Source organism: Chelonoidis abingdonii, chromosome 2 (genome assembly GCF_003597395.2).
Source record: "Chelonoidis abingdonii isolate Lonesome George chromosome 2, CheloAbing_2.0, whole genome shotgun sequence".
NCBI classification, from domain to species: Eukaryota; Metazoa; Chordata; order Testudines; family Testudinidae; genus Chelonoidis; species Chelonoidis abingdonii.
This window is the reverse complement of record NC_133770.1, coordinates 135,265,874-135,284,788: the sequence shown is the minus strand read 5'-3', so window position 1 is coordinate 135,284,788 and position 18,915 is coordinate 135,265,874. Positions and strand designations below refer to the sequence as shown.

The 18,915-nt window shown below is 44.1% G+C and overlaps 1 protein-coding gene across 4 annotated transcripts in view; it reads right to left on the bottom strand.

Moving 5' to 3' along the window:
* The window catches only part of MARCHF6 (membrane associated ring-CH-type finger 6), a 123,648-nt gene that overhangs the window by 6,382 nt on the left and 98,351 nt on the right, over positions 1–18,915 (bottom strand). For all 4 annotated transcript variants that reach the window (XM_032796330.2, XM_075062675.1, XM_075062676.1 and 1 more), the window contains exons 23-24: positions 8,780–8,869; positions 2,375–2,507 (exon numbers count right to left, since the gene is read on the bottom strand). In XM_032796330.2, the coding sequence (XP_032652221.2) occupies positions 2,375–2,507; positions 8,780–8,869 (223 nt within the window). The remainder of the gene's footprint in view (positions 1–2,374; positions 2,508–8,779; positions 8,870–18,915) is intronic.

The following is an 18,915-nucleotide window of genomic DNA, read 5'->3' as shown; positions in this document are numbered from 1 at the left end:
TAACGGAGTGTCCTCCCAAGGCTTGCTCCTTTCGAGCAATTAGGGAGTGGGAACAGTGCCGGGGTGGGTGTCTCTGGGGCCCGGGAGATTGTCGGTCCCGAGGCAGGCGCAGGATCTTCTGTGGTGCCGTGGCCGGTACCGCTGGGGGAGCACTGTACACCGAGGTGCTCGGTCCCGCATCTTGAGAGGGACACAACGCGGACTCAATGAGGAGTTGTTGTTCGGGGCTTTAACACCTTGCAGATTTTGCACTTGTCGGCCTGATGGCCCTACCCCAGACACTGAAGGCAGGAGTCGTGGGGGTCGCCCATGGGCATGGGCTTGTTGCAAGAACTGCAGGGTTTGAAGCCCTGGGATGGCATGCCCCAGAGCCCCACAGGGCAGCCGTTGAAAGGCGGAACTGCCCTCAACTACTGAACTATACTTAACACTACAGTAATGCTTAACATTAAGATAACTATCAACAATTAACTAACAAAGGTAACTACTAAGAGAAAGCTAGGGATCAGTGGAGCAGTTGAGAAACAAGAGACCATTGTTCCAACAACCGTCATGGGCGGTAAGAAGGAACTGAAGTGGGGTCGGGCCGGCAGGGTCTTATATAGAACGCCATATTGGTGCCACTCTAGGGGGCTCCACAGCCCAACAGGTAGCTACTGGGAAAAAGTCTGTGACATCCGTGCATGCAGTGCATGCACACACCTAACTGGAATTGATATGAGCAATCACTCGAAGAAGAACTGATGTTTCATCAAAACTTTGAATCCTTTATTGATGTTTCTGCTGAAATTTGCACAATTTAGTTACTGGTCTAGAAAGCAGGTGGAAACAGTCCACTTCTATGGAACTCAAATTTAAGCAAAACTCAAATTCAGAAACATTTGAACAACTTTAATGTAGTGATAACAATACAAAACAAAATAAATTAGTTTCCCCTACTCTAGTCTTCCCTTTGCACCCTCTCTAAGACTTAACTCCTTTTCCTCAGCTCAATAAGCTTTTAATATGTCCACCTATACTAAAAAGTGCCTGGCTTCTGTGATATTTGACAACCATGGGTGTCAACCACCATCCCACAGTGGAAGCCATACATGGTATCATTAAACAATTATAATCCATACTCAAAAGGAACCACATCCTGAAAGAAATCTTTCCTGAGCCCCCACTTCTGACCTTCAAACAACCCCCAACTTCTTCAAGCTCATGATCAGAAGCAAACTCTCCTCAGACCAGGACACAACTCAAAGCAGCACCAGACCCTGGAGAACAACAGATGCAAAACCTGTAAAACATATCTCCACTGCTACAATGATCAACATCCCCCAGGACACACCTTTCAAGATCGATGGGTCCTACACATGCCTATCACAACATGTGGCGTACTTATCCAATGCACAAAATGTCCCAACAACAACTATGTGGGTAATACCAGACAATCACTCTCTAATGAACTCACACAGAAAATGATAAAAGATGAAAACACCATATCATCTGTGAGTGACTGCTTTTCACAAAGCAATCACTCTATATCTGACCTCTCAGTTGTCATCCTTAATGGAAATCTGCACAATATTTTCAAAAAATGAGCCTGGGAGCTTAAATTCCTAACTTTGCTAGACACTAAAATCATGGACCGAAGTGACACACTGGATTAATGGCTTATTACAACAATATATATATAATCCATTTAACCCTCACATCACCCAGCGCTCCTTCCCCCAAATAACTGGAGAGATGTTAACTGGCCACTTCACCTTGAAATGAAATGAGTGTTAATTAATATGCTAAACAATCTATTCCACCTTGTATTTAACTGTGACATACTGCATACATTTCCTAGACCTGAAGAGCTCTGTGAAAGCTTGTCTCTCTCATCTACAAACGTTGGTTCAATAAAAGATATTATCTCACCCACTTAGTCTCTCTAATACCTCATTAAAACATATTTATATTCAATGTATCAAAAAAATTACACAAAATGCATGATGACATCACTATTTAAGCATTTAAATTTGCTAGTTAACATTGATGCTGTACTGTATTCCCTTTATTACATCTAAGGCTATGTCTGCACTAGAGAGCGATGCAGCTGTGCTGCTGTAAACTCTCTTGTGTAGCCGCTCTGTCTCAATGGGAGTTCTCTCCCATCGACATAATTCATCCACACCCGACGAGCAGTGGTAGCTGTCAGCAAGAGAAGCTCTCCCGCCAATACATTAGCACTTATGCTGGTGTAATTTATGTCACTCAGGGTGGTGGAATATTCACACCGCTGAGTGACACAAAATTTGCCGAGAGAAGTGGTAGCGTACACACAGCCCCTATTCGGTACAATGGCCAGACAATGAAACAATTACCTATAATTTATACTTACCTAACAAAGGAACAACACCAGAAGCGATGATATAAGGTACACAAAGGGAAAGCAATAGAACAGAGATGACAGGTGTTGCCAGTTTACGAATTATAAAATGTAAATCGATATTACGAATGCCATTTGCATAAACCTAAGAAGAAAGACAAAACAATTAGGAAGAGTGATTCAGAAACAATCGCTACAGGTTTTGATAAATAAAAGTGTTTTTCATAATTCAAATTTCTTTGTTAGTATTTCAATATTTTCCTTAAATGTACCTACTTAAATAACTGTGGTGACACCTTCACAGGTTACCACAGACTTAGGGCTTGTCTACACTTGAAATGCTACAGTGACACAGCTGTAATCCACCTTCCTGTGCTGTCTATACCAAGGGTTAGGTTGGCTTAATTACAGTGTTCAGATGTCTGGACTTTTCACACATCTGAGTGGTGTAGCGGGTCAATCTAGGTTTTTAGTGTAGACCAGGCCTAAGAAAGGCTGTTTTTCAGGAGAGTTGGAGAAATGGCTATGACTGTAGAAAAAATAGCAGCAACTGCAAAACTTATTTTTAGTACTGCTGGTGATGTTATGAAAATACAAAAATGTTTCAGTAACTAGTTTTTAATAAAGCAGGTGTTTAACAACTGTTAATTTAATTTTTTATTCCATGAATTTTGATCCATAATTATGAAAGTACTTAGCATACATACCTATGTAATTTTTCATTATACATTAAGTTTACCATATTTACATTCTTTAAAATATGTCCAGGTTTCTAATTTTAATAATACACAATCTCTCTCGCTCTCTCACACTATCATTACTCTTCAATTCAGAGATATCTGCATGTCTACAGATACACATACTACTGTAACACACAACACATTCTGTTTCTCCCTCAGTAGTCCTTTTTCTAATAGGTTTTATTATACCCCAGTTACTCCATAAATGTCAGCAATGTAAACTGCAAAAACAAGGAACTGTAGCATCTAGTCTACCTCCCATCCATTCTATTCTAACTTTCATCCTAGTGAAATACCTAAAACTGAGTCTGATGATGTGGGTATTCACCCACGAAAGCTTATTTATGCGCCAATACGTCTGTTAGTCTATAAGGTGCCACAGAACTCTGTCGCCTAAAACAGTAGTCACTATTAGATTTTTCCTCACCTTTAAATCTACAGTTGTATCCTTGGTGTACAAGTACAAAGTAATGTAGTGTAAACTTGTACCAAAATGCCATTCAGTAGGCATGTGTACACACAGAACAAGTAACTTGCATGCAGTTGGGTGTGAAAGGAAATATGGTGATAAGAATATTATGATAAAATCAGCCAACCCACCAAAAAATAAAGCTACCCCAAAATCTCCAAACTAAAACCAAAATATCATTGAACCAAGAGCTTGACGGAACAAGTGAGTGTTGGCAGCATGATCTGAAGCTCAAATATAGGCTCTTCTGAAAAGTCAAGGGAAGAAATTCCAAAGTGGTTCCAACAAGTCTGTTTCATACTTTCTGTAACCTTATTAAGAATTGTTTTATCCAGTCTATATTAGCAGTTAAATTCCTTTTAAAATCAGCTGAAGTGGAACCAGGAAGAACTACTGTCAGCAACTAACTGTTGCCCTAGCGTATGTAGGAAAGGACTAACAAAGCAGTTTAGAAAAAGGAGGAGAGTTCCATCTTCCAGAGGTAAGTGATATATCTTCGTGTTGAAAAGGTGCTTAGATATTAACATGATAAATACTACAGAAGTGTCTATAAATTTTTCCTGGAGGCATTCTGCACCATTGTACAAGCACAGAATTAATGTTCCCCTCACATTTCTCTTCTACCCCACAGAATAATTGACTCTGGTGATGGGGAGGTGAAGAGAAGCTGTGAGAGCGGTCACAGTGCAGTTATACCTTTTGCCCACCAGGAGCTGCTGTGGCACCAGAAGAGAGGGCAGCTGGCTCATGGAGTGCAGCAGCCAACCGCAGAGAGGGAGGGGGCAGAGGCTGCCTTCCTCACAGCACCATGCCCATAGGGCCAAGTGAGAAGGCCCAGGACAGACAGAGCGGGGCACACAGGGTTGCTGGGAGACGGGGTCATACAGACTGGGGTTCAGAAGGGTTAGCAGGAGGGACAGAGTGTGGCGGGGGCATAGGAGCTAGTGGGTGATGACATTGAGCCGGGGCTGAATGGGAGTGGGGGTGCAGGGACACATGGGGACAGGGGCAGTTATGCCTGGCTCAATGGGAAGTGGAGGTGCAGGGACACATGGAGACAGGAGCAGCTATCTCTGGCTGAGTGAGGTTCAGGGCCACATGGGGACAGGGAAGTAGAGGTGCAGGGCCACACAGGGATGGGACAGATGTGCTTGATTGAATGGGAGAGGCTAAGGGTATGTCTACAGTATCCACCACATTGGTGGGTAGCAATCGATCTATCGGGGATTGATTTATTGTGTGTAGTGTGGATGTGATAAATCAATCCCTGATAGCTCTTCCGTCGACTGCTGAACTCCAGCTCGATGAGAGGTGGAAGTAAAGCTGATGGGGGAGTGGCAGTCACCGATCCCGCTCCGTGAGGATGCGAAGTAAGTGGTTCTAAGTCTATCTAAGATACGTCAACTTCAGCTACGCTGTTTTTGTAGCTGAAGTTGCGTATCTTAGATCGATCCCCTCCGCCCTAGTGTAGACCAGGCCTAAGGATCAGCCAGGGTCTGCATGGGGGAGGTTCCCCAACTCTCTAACAATTCCTTCCTCCCTAAAAAATCTCATCCATACTTCCCCCTGCCACCCTCCCCCCAAAACACAACAACTCTCCAAGTTCACTTCCAGGCTCCTTCCTAGCAATTACTTCCCTCTCCCTCAGCTCCTCCATTATCCTCGACTCCCCCAAGCCTTTTCACTGCTTCTGAGGGGAGCGGGAAATACGTTTCTTTATTGTAGTTCAAATGAATTACTCAAAGTTCGGTATTTATATGCCTAGCAAGGAATCTATTTGTCAAAAAACATTTCCTGAATCTTTTTTGTTGTCTGTATTGTTAGACATATTTGCTGACAGGTATATTGAAATAAATCACCAAACTAATTGAAACTGGCATGATTATATTGTGTTATTTTGCCAAATAAAATATACAGAATCCTGCAGAATTTTAAAATATTGTGCACATTTTAAATTTTTTTTATGCAGAATTTTCCCAGGAGTAATAAATAAATGTAGATACCTTATTCTTCCCAAGTGACACTTAGCTTTCTCTGTAAGCCCAGTAAGAATTATTTATCTTAATATTCTTTAGTTGCTCATGTCTATGTAACAAAAAGTTCTCAAAATCAATTTTTTGGAGGAGAAGTTTCCTCCTTAATCTTGGTTAATTTGGTATAGAATCCATCATCTGAAACCAACTTCCACTTTTCTATTAATTTTCACTTTCATTTGTCATCTAGTCATGTTTCCAAAGATTGAGTCAATTTAAGGCAGTTATATCCTTTCCTCTCATAGCAGGATAGTGTAGAGGAATGGATAAGAAACGAGAAAAATGTGAAATAGACCCTCATTTATTGCTTAAAAGATGTAGTGATATTAAAGGTAAGTCTCAGGAAACCTTTAACTTTCTTATTTACTGCTCTCCTTTTTGGTTAAGGAACAGTCATATTAAAAACTCTCGACATACCTTTAAAATAGTAATATCAAGTTTTCATATTTGTAAAGTCTTGAAAGTTAGGAAACTGAAACTTCATTTTAACACTGATGATTCACAATGCACATCTGTATGCAATATTTTTCTATTTTCTATTCCAGGTTTAAATTGTGCTGTAGCTTAATGTATTAGATACATACAATAAAAATACATGACATATATCCTGAGTTATTCGTGGTATTATAACAATTATTCCATTTTCTGACTTTAGTGTTCAAAATTGATGTTTGTGAACATTTATGTATTTTTTTCAAAGAACTGACTTGGATATTCTGAGTAGAAAAAGTGCAATCATATTTAGGATTGATCAGTTTACTACTGTGTCTCCATACTAAGGTTGATTCTACCATTCTAAGACTGATTTTGACTCCCAACCTTGCCAACACTTGACTAATCCATAAGAAAGTTGGCATGCAGTATCATCTATCGGAGTAGGATTTTTCTAGAAAGCTTCAAGCAATGTAGAAAAGCATTTCTGAGATAGTGAGGTTTCAAAATCCTTCAAGAAATTACTTGTGTAAAGAAAAAACACAAACTCCCCACAAATATTAGAACGTCTAAATTTCAAAAATAAGTTAAACTTAAAAAGAATGGAAACACATTTAAGGTCACCCACACCATTTTTACTTGGTGTAATCTACAGAGCAATGAAAACCGAGTAACAATCCTGCCCTCAAACACTGTTCCATCACCCTGCTAATGATCCCAAAACAGAGAAGTGATGTAGCTGAGCCTAAAATAAGAGTAAGAGAGACTTAAACAAAAATACCTGTGTCTATAGAGAAAAATATTCTGACTGTCTGGCATTTACATAGGGCCCATATAGCATAAAGTGAAGCATTTACCTCACTTCACCAAATGAGACAATGTTTGGGACAATTATCAAAAACAATACACTGTTTCAAATTAAAGCATTGCCATACAGAGATTTAGCAGTGACATACAGCTGTGGTATCTGGCACTACAAACTTCTTAAAACACCATTTTATTTGGAGAATTGACTATGTAAAACTGGCATTTTCTTGTACAACAGTTACCTTCTCTAAGGATATAGCTGCTTAACTTTACTAAAATAAATGTTTACTGCTTTGTATTCTTTGTTAACACTAAAAAGCCAGCAGCTATGGAAGAAAGCAAGATTCTATTCCACCATTAATAAAACAGAATATTATTTTATCTTAGATTATCTTTTTGGACATACAGGGTCTCTTTACTATGTGTTTCTACAGCATCCAGTTCAATGAGGTCCCAATCTTGATTATAACAGGAAGTCATTACTGCACTAAACTGGTGTAAAATTACTACTACTCATGATTTGTAAACCAGAAGTAATACAGGCTGACCTTCAGTTTCCAGGGTGAGTTGACAAGGTTGGCATTTAGAAAGACCATCTATTTACTTATAAATTGAATAGATATGATCTAGGATTATTAAAATAAACATAGAACCTCACAGGTATTATTTTTAAAAAGATTATTATAGAATCATTAGGGTTGGAAGAGACCTCAGGAGGTCCTCTAGTCCAACCCTCTGCTCAAATCAGGACCAATCCTAACAAATCATCCCAGCCAGGGTTTTGCCAACTGGGCCTTAAAAACCTCTAAGGATGGAGATTCCACCACCTCCCTAGGTAACCCATTCCAGTGCTTCACCTCTCTACTAGTGAAACAGTTTTTCCTAACATTCAACCTAGACCTCCCCACGGCAACTTGAGACTATTGCTTCTTGTTCTGTCATCTGCCACCACTGAGAACAGCTGAGCTCCATCCTCTTTGGAACCCCCTCTTCAGGTGGTTGAAGGCTACTATCAAATCCCCCCTCACTCTTCTCTTGTGCAGATTTAATAAGACCAGTTCCCTCAGGCTCTCCTCATAAATCATGTGTCCCAGTCCCCTAATCATTTTTGTTGTCCTCTGCTGGACTCTCCAATTTGTTCATATCCTTTCTGAAGTGGGGAGCCCCAAACTGGACACAATATTCCAGATGTGGCCTACAACTACACTTTAAAGGCTGGACCTCAAATTAGGTAGCTTATACCCATGGGTGCAGCACGGTAGGCAATTTGCATGTACGTACAAAGCCATGTACTCCAGAGTTCAACTTCAGAGACCAACTACGCAAATAAAGTAGATTTAGTAGATTACAGACTTAAAGTCATAAACAAGAACCTTTAGCAAGAAGTCTCCATGTACAGTGTGTGCACAGCTGGCAGACAATAAGTTAAGACTGAATGAATAACTTTAATTGTGTATTTCCATACATTATAATTTCCAAATTTAACCTTAACTTTAAATTTCCTAGCTAATATTAAAAAAAGAAAATCAAAACTTTTCAAAGACTACACTATTCTCAAGGATTTTTTCCATATAGCTTATTTTTATTTATAGCCTGGAATCCCAGTTAACAAAATTTTGTGCCTGGTAATATCTAAATCAGAAGACAAACTCAAGGACCAAAAAAAAAGTTATGATGAATGAGAAAAATCAGCACCAAGAAATAAAATTGTTAAGAAATATCTGGAGGAAAAACATTGCAAGATATAACCAGGCATTTGGAGAAAGAAAAGCTGCAATATAATGTTAACTCAAATGGAGTGGGGGATGGACATACATGGCTTTTGAAATAGAAGTTACCAATCTTCGATTCAGGTCCTTCCTTGTTTTTGTTCTTTTTTATCCTTAACTTATATTTTAATGTGTTCTAACAAAGAAAAAAAATGTTACTTTCTTACCTGTTCGATAACTGTTTTCAACCACCACTGTGGGCCCATCAGAGTTATGGCAGCAATTATTTTGGCATGCAGAACTCCAAGAGCCCAGTCCTAATTTTATAAAAGTGAACATAATAGTAAAAGTCAACTGTCAGTATTTTCTAAATGTATCTTGACCAGCCAAAGATTTATTACAACAAATTTTTAATATCAAAATTACTTAAAACCATTAGAAAATTGCGTTTTTATTTACAAAGTGGAGTAGTTTAAAGATAGCATCTTTTGCAAAATCGTGAGAAAAAAAGGATGCTGCGAGGCTTGAGTGCTTGTAAAAAGCTTTGAGATTTTTGTACAAAAGGACATCCCAGCTATTATTAAACCAATGATAAAAAATAATATAAACATTGCATTCTTTCAGTACACTCCTGAACTGGACAGGTAAGGTTGTTAAGATTTGTATTTCTAATTTAGTTTTATTTTGGTTTGCAAGACATCTACAGTAGAACGTCAGAGTTATGAACTGACTGGTCAACCATACACCTCATTTGGAACCGAAAGTATGCAATCAGGCATCAGGAGAGAGAGAGAGAAAAAAAGAAAACACAGTACAGTACTGTGTTAAACAAACTAAAAAAAATAAAGGGAAAGTTTTAAAAAAGATTTGACAAGGTAAGGAAACTGTTTCTGTGCTTGTTTCATTTAAAATTAAGATGGTTTAAAGCAGCCTTTTCCTTCTGCATGCTAAAGTTTCAAAGCTGTACTAAGTCAATGCTTAGGTGTAAACTTCAGAAAGAATCATAATGTTTAGTTCAGAGTTACAAAAATTTCAGAGTTATGAATAACCTCCATTCCTGAGGTATTTGTAACTGAAGTTCTACGATATTTGTTGGAGAATGCAAGGCACAGAAATATGCAAGTACTGAAGTAATTCAGAGATTTTTAATATCCTGCCTGTTCACAAGGATAGACGTGATGCATGTCCAGGGAGATAATCAATACCATTTATATGTAGATAAACCACCCAGCTGAAAAGTTGGTGTTTTATCTATGTTGCAGCCCTCAACTAGGGGAGTTCACAGTAAACAAACTGGATTTTTTAGGGGGATTTTAAGCGTAGGTTAGATTTTAGGCCTTTTGATCCATGAAGTATCTTTCCTTAGAGGTGGCCCGCAAACAAAAAACAATGGGATTGTTTGTTTATACACATAATAAAAGCAAAAAGGTTCTTTCAAAAACTTTTTACATTAGAAATTCAGTTCTTGTATACCTTATTTTATTTGAAATGCGCTATGGACAGCTACAGAACTGTTAGGATTGACTCATTACACATTAGGAAGACTGGAACAGCCCCAGGCAAGCGTCTCCTCTTGGCCCCTCAGCAAACTGCTACGGGAGCTCTAACCATTGACCTCCCAGATGTTTGTTCAGACTCCAGAGGATTAAGAGTCCAGGCACTGCCACTGTCTTGAGGTCCACAGGTATACTTTCAGGGTACAGCTCCTTTGTCTAGTATCTCATCTTGAGATTAGACCACATGACCCCCTGCCTTGCCCCCAGAGCCAGTATTGATTCCTCAGGCTTCACCCATAGCTTAAATACCCCCTCCTCCAAAGCTCCACACAGAGGTATCTTCTGATTTACATCTTCAAGGGAGCATGTGGTAGGTGTAAACAGAGCCCAGAATTCTTCAGTTGACCTACCTACTGCCTCTCAAGGAGGCGGATTACCTACTCTGATGGAAGAGATTCTCCTGTCAGCATAGGTAATGTTTACACTGAATCAGCTGTGCCACCATAGCATTAAGTGTACTTTGCATAAAATTTTAAACCACCAGAGCTCTCTTTAACAGCATGAGAAAGAAACAGATCTATACAAAAATAAACCTATGACCAAATGCACCCCTGTATTCACACCCTACACATTTCTGTAATAATCTTTGTACAAAATATGACTTGTGAGGTATTATCTGAAAACTGATAATGCACTGGTCAATAATATCATGGCAACATTATATGTAAAGTTATGAATTCCCCGTCTGTGATGTAGCACATGTTCAAACCCACACAACCCTGACAAGCAAGAGTGGTTAAACAGGTTTATCTTATACAATGGAATGTTTGTTTACCTCAATTTACATAAAAGTAGTAAACAGGTTCTTGAGACAGCAAGAGTGAGACAAGGCAAAGCTGTATTTCAGCATACTCAGAGGAGAAGAAAGAGCATGCGGCCACTTCCACATGGCCTTCTTTAATGTTTGAATAAACTTTGCTTTGAGCAGTAATCCTCAGAAGAATCCACTTCCAAGGGAGACTGGACTATAAAAGTGAGGGGCAAAAACATCCCCGCTCCTTCTCTCAAATGCCTAAGAATACAAAGGAACAACCCGGGACAGATCCTGACTTTAGTACTGTTGTTGGGAACGTGTGGTATGGATTATATCTTGATTCAAAGTCTAGTTTGTCAAATTTAAGCTACTAGGAAGCGTCAGATCTTTATTTCTCTTGTACAAGGTATTACAAAGTCAGAAATGGTTACTTGTATTCATCTAAAATCTCTTTTTGTAGTTAATAAATTAGTTTTATTCTTTAAAACTAATCCAGTGCTATGGTTGAACTGAACTGTTTGAGTAAACTCCAACTACCTATTGCGTATTGACCCCTTATGGGGGCAAGGAACCTCTAATATCTGAACTGCCCAGGAGAGGGCTGGACAGTGCAGAACACACATTTCTGAGAAAATTCGGGCCTGGGAGTATGTTGGGGTCACCCTGTAAGTCAACAACCAACGCTGCTGGGAGACAGAGTGTTACTGAAGTGTTGCTGGCAGGATTCTGGGATCAGTTACTGGACCAGAGCTGTGGCCATACATACTCAGGGTGTGACCTGCAGGCTGACTGAGAGTGACCCAAGTTCGGAGCTATAGCAGCAAATCTTTCTGAGGCATCAAAAGTTTGCAGGGCAACTGCTGACACAACCCCTCGCTGGTCTGGACTGCACCCCAGAATGTGACAGTGGTGTAGTTGAAAGAGGATTTATACCAAGACTGGTATTTTGATGGGAGATTTACACTTCAAGCACTGGTATAACAGTTTTAAGTGAGTCTCAAGTGTGGTGGCTGGGCACAATAAAGAGACTTTACAGTTTGTTATTTTCTGTTTATTTTGGTTAAAAGAAATAGAACAATAGTAAAGCATAAACATGAGCATCAGAGAAGCAACTATAAAGCTAGAGCTGGCTAGGTAGGAGAAAGAACAAAAAGACAGAGTGTGAACACCAGAAGTGGTACACAGATGTGAAAGCCAAGGAAAGGATGGCAGAAACGCAGCAGCAGGAAGATGCACACTGATGAGTTATGTAACTGAAAGACAAAGAAGCCCTAGAAAAGGAGAGAGAGTATAATCTGGATATGATGGCAAGACATGGATAGATCCTGCAGTCCCCAGGCATTCCCTTCATCCAAAGAGCATTCAGCTGAGAAGTTGTGCACAGCATACAAGTAAACAGACTGTACTGACAAATATCTTAGCAATTTTGAATAGCTATGTGAGGTTCATAAGGTTCCAGAGAACAAGGAAGTCCCCATACTGATTGCAAAACTCTCCTGTACAGTTTTAAATATATTTAATGAAATGTCAGTTGGAGAGGCTTTGAAATATCCTGAATTTAAAAAGGCTTTTTGCACAGGTTTCAAATTACTCTTGAAGTGTATAGGTTACTGTCAAGGTCTTTTTCCCCCAGTTTGAACTTTAGCGTCCAAAAGTGGGGACATGCATGGACCCTTCTAAGCTTAATTCCTAGCTTAGATCTGTTAGCGCTGCCACCAGCCAAAATATAGTGTTTGGCACACTGTCTGTTCCCCCAAAACCTTTCCTGGGGAACCCAAGACCCAAACCCCTTGGGTCTTAAAACCAGGAGAAATAAACCATCCCCCCTCCTTTCCCCCTCCCAGACTTTCCCCTCCCTGGGCTACCCTGAGAGACTACACTGATCCAAACTCCTTGGATCTTAAAACAGAGAGGAATTAGCCTCCCCCCCCTCCTTTCCCCCCACCAATCCCTGGTGAGTTCAGACCCAATCCCTTGGGTCTTAAACAAGGAAAAAAAATCAATCAGGTTCTTAAAAAAGAAAGCTTTTAATTAAAGAAAGAAAAAGTAAAAAATTATCTCTGTAAAATCAGGATGGTGAATGTTTACAGGGTATTCAGATTCATATAGCCTAGAGGGACTCCCTCCCCGCTAGCCTGAGATTCAAAGTTACAGCAAACAGAGGCAAAAATCCTTCCAGCAAAATAAACATTCACAAGTTAAGAAAACAAACATAAGACTAATCCGCCTTTTCTAGCTAGTACTTACTATTTTGAACATGAAAGGCTGTTTCAGAAAGATTGGAGAAAGATCTGGCTGCACGTCTGGTCCCTCTTAGCCCCAAGAGCGAACGACGAACAAAACAAACAGCACAAACAAAGACTTCCCTCCACCAAGATTTGAAAGTATCTTGTCCCCCCATTGGTCCTCTGGTCTGGTGTCAGCCAGGTTCACTAAGCTTCTTAACCCTTTACAGGCAAAAGAGACATTAACCCTTAACCATCTGTTTATGACAGTTACAATTTAGGAAACCCAGGAAATGTGCTGGCATGAGTTATAGTGAGTATGACTATAAAATGTGTGATCTAATGATAAAAAAGGTAAAGAGAAAGTGAGCTGAGAACTATGACCAATTGTTTGATCTCTTTGCTCAAGGCCATTTCCTAGGCAACTCTTCTGAGACGGTCAGACATGCACTATGGAAAAGACAGTTACCTTTTCTGTAACTGGCGTTCTTCAAGATGTGTTGCTCCTGTCTATTCCACAGTAGGTGTGCACGCACGCCATGTGCACCGGTGCCGGAAGTTTTCCCCTAGTGGTACCCGTGGGGGGGGAGCGCCCCCCACGGACCCTGGAGTGGCGCCTGCTTAGCGTGGTAAAAGGAGAGCTTTGCACTCCCCCCACCCCTAGTTCCTTCTTGCCAGACAACTCCGGCAGCGGGGAAGGAGGGCGGGATGTGGAATAGACATGAGCAACACATCTCGAAGAACACCAGTTATAGAAAAGGTAACTGTCTTTTCTTCTTTGAGTGATTGCTCATGTGTATTCCACAGTAGGTGATTCGAAACTGTATCTGCTGGAGGTGGGTAGGAGTTCATAATTTCTCGGGACGGAGTACCGCCCTGCCGAACCCGGCATCATCCCTGGTTTGGGAGACTATCGCATAGTGCGAGGTGAATGTGTGAACCGAAGAAGACCACGTGGCAGCCCTACAGATGTCCTGAACAGGGATGTGGGCCACAAAGGCAGCCGACGAGGCCTGTGCCTGCGGCAAGTGTGCCCTAACAATAGGTGGTGGGGAAACACCCGCCAGCTCGTAATAGGAGTGGATGCACAAAGTGATACAGTTGGACAGCTGCTGAGTGGAAATCAGCTGGCCTCTTGCGCGCTCAACTGAGGTGATAAACAGCTGTAAGGACTTTCTGAACAGCTTGGTTCGCTCGAGGTAGAATGACAGAGCTTGCATCACACTGAGCGTGTGGAGGCGGCGTTCCTCATTAGTCGCGTGAGGTTTGGGGCAAAGGACTGGTAGGAAAATGTCCTGACCCATGTGGTAGGTGGAGATCACCTTCAGGAGGAACGTGGGGTGTGCACGGAGCTGAACCTGGTCCTCATGAAACATCATATACGGCAGCTCGGAGGTCAGGGTCCTGAGCTCTGAGACCTGCCTGGCCAACGTGATAGCAACTAGGAAGGTCACCTTCCATGAGAGGTGAGACCAGGAACACGTGGCCAGCGGCTCAAACGGGGGCCCCGTAGGCTAAGCCAGCACCAGATTCAAGTCCCACTGTGGGACCAGGGGCTTAGAATACGGGTAAAGCCGTATTCTTAAGGAACCGGCCGGTCATAGCATGGGAGAACACCGTGTGTCCTTGCACCAGGGGATGGAAAGCCGATATGGCTGCCAGATGCACCCTGACCAATGAGAGCGTCAGGCCCTGGGGCGGAGGAGGTAATTGAGGATAAGCTGGATCGGGGCGGCTGTTGGGGATACACCTTGGTCTGTTGCCCACCTAGCAAAACGAGACCACTTCGCCATGTTGGAGCAGTGAGTGGAGGGCCGCCTACTCTCAAGAACACGCTGAACTGAAGCTGAGCATGTCCTCTCCTCGCCACCTAGCCACACCAAGAGGCGAAGAGGTGTCAGGTTGGAGTGGAGGAGACGGCCCTGGTCCTGAGAGAGCAGATCCACGCGGAACGGGCAAAGGCCATGGCAGACCCACTGCCAGGCCCAAGAGGTGAGCCGTGACCATTCTGGGAGGAAGGCACACAGCCAATTGTAAAAAAGAGAGCTTTATTGGGAGTGGATCCCTGCTGAAAACTAGCAGGGTACCCCTGAGCATCCTGTCAAAACCACCTTTTACTGGTCTGCTTGCCCTCAGAGGACCCAGGCTTGGGGGGCAGACCAGTTTTGTCTTTGCGGGCATTTCTTATAGTCCCGTCACTTCTTACGGGCGGCCTCGTATTTCGGGAGGGCGGCCTGGGAGGGAGCCTGCTGTGGCTTGAACTTGGGTTTTGCTGGAGCAGGGACATAGGGGCCCAGGGTCGTGCAGGAGTCTTTCATGCCATGCATCCTTGCGTCCGTTTCCTCCGCAAACGGTGCCTTCCTGTCAAAAGGGAGATCCTACATGTACGACTGTGCTTCGCCGGATAACCCAGAATGCAGAAGCCAGGATGCCCGTTTCATGGACACCGCTGAGGCCATGGACCGTGCGGCCGTGTCCGCTGCATCCGAAGCTGCCTGTAGGGACGCCCTTGCAGCAGCTGTCCCTTCCTCCGCGAGCTCCTTAAACTCCTTTCTATCGTGTTCCTGGAGGGAGTCCTCAAACTTGGGGAGGGATCACCAGAGATTAAACTTGTAGTGACTCAGGAGAGCCTGATGGTTTGCTACTCTCAACTGGAAGCCTGATGATGAATACATTTTTCTCCCGAAAGCATCCAGCCTCCGAGTGTCTTTGTTCTTTGGGGTCGGGGCTGGCTGCCCCGTCGCTCCCTGTGGTTGACCGACTCTGCCACCAAGGGGCTGGGTGAGTATACAAATACTCATGCCCCTTACTGGGTACAAAGTACTTGTGCTCCGCCTTCTTAGAGATGGGACCCAACGAGGCTGGTGTTTGCCATAGGGTATGTGAAATTTTCACCACCCTTTCATGGAGTGGCAAATCCACCCTGCCCGGTGCCGAGGGGGACAGAATATTGAACAGGGAGTTTCAGGGCTCCTCCATTTCCTCTGCCTGGAGATGGAGGCTCGCTGCCAGTCTTTTTAGTAATTCTTGATGGGCCCGGTAGTCCTCCTGGGGGATGGTGGAGGGTGGGGCCACAATGAGCTCCTCTGGACGGGGCAACGAGGCCAGTGTGGTGCTTTGGGTGTCAGCTGGCACTGGAGGATCTACCACCTGGTCAGACTCCGGGCAGGGCACCGAGGAAGCAGGTCTTGTTGACTCTTTCCTCAGCAGTCTAGGGATGGAGGCTGATGGTGCTTCCAACGCCCCGGCCACCAAGCGAGCCCCTATCAGGGGCTGTGCCGGAGGCCACGCTGCCCACTGGTACCACTGGGCCAGCCACGATGCATGGTGCCACTGCACTTGCTGAGGCACCAGTGGGGCCGGCTGATCAGGCTGGCTCACCTGGCCTGTAGAAAAGTGATTGTGAGCAGAGGTCGGACTGGGATACGACACGCTGCTGCCTCCGGACCAGGAGTGGCGACGGTGCCGGGATCTACCTCAGTCACGGGATTGCGACCTTGAGGCAGGAGAACAACATCGATGATAGTGGCTGCTCTGTGAGCAGTCTCAACGGGTGGACCTGCGATGGCTAAGTGACAACAATCAATGCCCGGAGCTATGTTGCCTTGGTAGAGACTTTGAGCGGGACTCTGAGTGGGAATGGCATCGGTCATGCTGCGACTGACTGCAGTACCGCCTTCGAGACGAGGACTGTTGGTGACATCTGCCACGGTCCCGTCTGTGCTCGCTCCATGAAGACAAGCGATGCCAGGAGTCCTGATCGGATGGCACCCATCCGGACAGTCTAGCCGGTGTCAAGAGTGATTCACATGGACTGAGCCCTGAATGGTCACTGGGCAGTAAGCAGTGTTGGGAACATTCCCTCAACCGAGACAAGTACCGGGCTGGCAGTGACTGCGGCGATCCCAGTGGCGGTTTGCCTCTGGAGCATGGGGCCAATATCGACAGCACTCCTGGGACCGCCATGGACCATGACGTCCTTAGCTGCCTGGAGGGCTTCGGGCGTAGATGACATCCGGAGAGGCCTGATCCACAGGGGCCGGGCTACTCTACTCCGCGTGAGTCGGAGGCCTTGGGCCCCATGGGGACCGAGGACTACCTGACATGGGCCTAGTCTCTGTCACAGACTTCCCTTGGTGCCACTGAGAAGAGAGTGTCTTTCCAATCCTCTTGATATGCCCCGTGGAAATGGGAGCAACGCTGACTAGCCGAACGTACAGGAGGGTCTCCGCATACCAACGCTGTAGTGCCAGGTGCTGGATCAGAGCAGCATGCCAGGGTCAGGGCCAGCGCCGACTCCATCAGGGTGGCCCGGAGTCTAATGTCCCTTTCTTTTTTAGTCTGGGGCTTGAACGGCTTGCAGATCTTGCACCTTTCTCTGATATGAGTTTCTCTCAAGCAGAGCAGACAGTCTGTGTGGGGATCACTCCTTGGCACAGAACGCCTACAGGAGCCGCATGACTTAAATCCTGGAGCACGGGGCATGCCCTGGCTTGGGCTCACTAACTAACTAAACTTTACTGAAAACTAAACTGACTACAGGTACTACTGAACAAACAGTTCTGGGGCAAGCTGCAGCAAGGCTGGAGCTAAGCAGTTCTGACACACCTTCACTGGCAACAAGAAGGAACTGAAGGTGGGGGGAGCGCGCAGCTCCCCTTATACCGCGCCAGGGAGGCACCACTCCAGGGTTCGCGAGGGGTGCTCCCCCCTACGGGTACTGCCAGGGGAAAAACTTCCGGCACTAGTGCACATGGCGAGCACGCACACCTACTGTGGAATACACATGAGCAATCACTCGTAGAAGAATAAATCTGATACATTTTGTACAGGAAATTGCCATCCTGGCTGATTCTTTTGTACAAGCTCAGATGTCTAATGAGTGCAAGACGCAGAATGAGGAGCACAAACCTAGGGTAAAGCGACCCCACCCCAGTAGGAAATAGTGAGGTTCAGGGCACAGGCACTCATCTCCCCAGAATCAGTCCTCTCCTAGAAATCCCCATCACAGACCTCCGGGACAGGAAAATGATCCAAGAAGGTCTTCCAGTGTAATTCCACTGAGCACCTGAGAAATCAATGCCCTAAAATAAAAGAAACCAAGCCCAAACCTTTCCAGCCCAGATGAATGCAGCTGTCCTTAACACAGGACCCCAAGAGGTACCTGCAGCTCCTCTGATGAATTTTGTGGGGTCTGACCTTGTGGATGTAGACCTGGAATTTATTAAAGTTACCAAAGTGAATGGCAAAGAATGCATAGGGTGGAGACATACTGGTGCCCAGATCTCTCTGGTCAGGAAAAGCATGGTCCAAAGGACTGACCTGTTGCTTAGCCAGGAGGTAGAGCTTCTGGCACTAAGGAAACAAAAATTCTCGTGCCTCTGGCCTGAGTTCATTTGGAATGGGAAGGTTTAAAGAGTGACTTAGTAGTAGGGGTGCAAAACAGTATTCGCATGGAAATGCTTGTGGGGAATATTTTGTATATGACTAAGGCTGTGAACATTGTAGCCCATAGTAAAAGGGAATATTGTGCTAGGATTCCAGGAGGAAATTATAAAGATTCAGAAACTGCTAAGGGGAGAGGGGAAGGTCCCTCCAGCTCCACTGCAGCAGAAGAAATCAGTGCGTTTCCAGGTGCAGGAGGGACCAAGGCCAGCTCCTGTATGGCAGAGGAAAGACACATGCCCTCAGGGAGGAATCAACCGCTGTTACTGAAGAAGCTGTCAGCTGTCAACGTTCTGCGGATGGAAAATGACAGACTGCACTCTAGAATGAATAAGGGAATATGTCTTAGAGGGAGCCCCAGTAAGGGAAAATGGGGAGAGGTT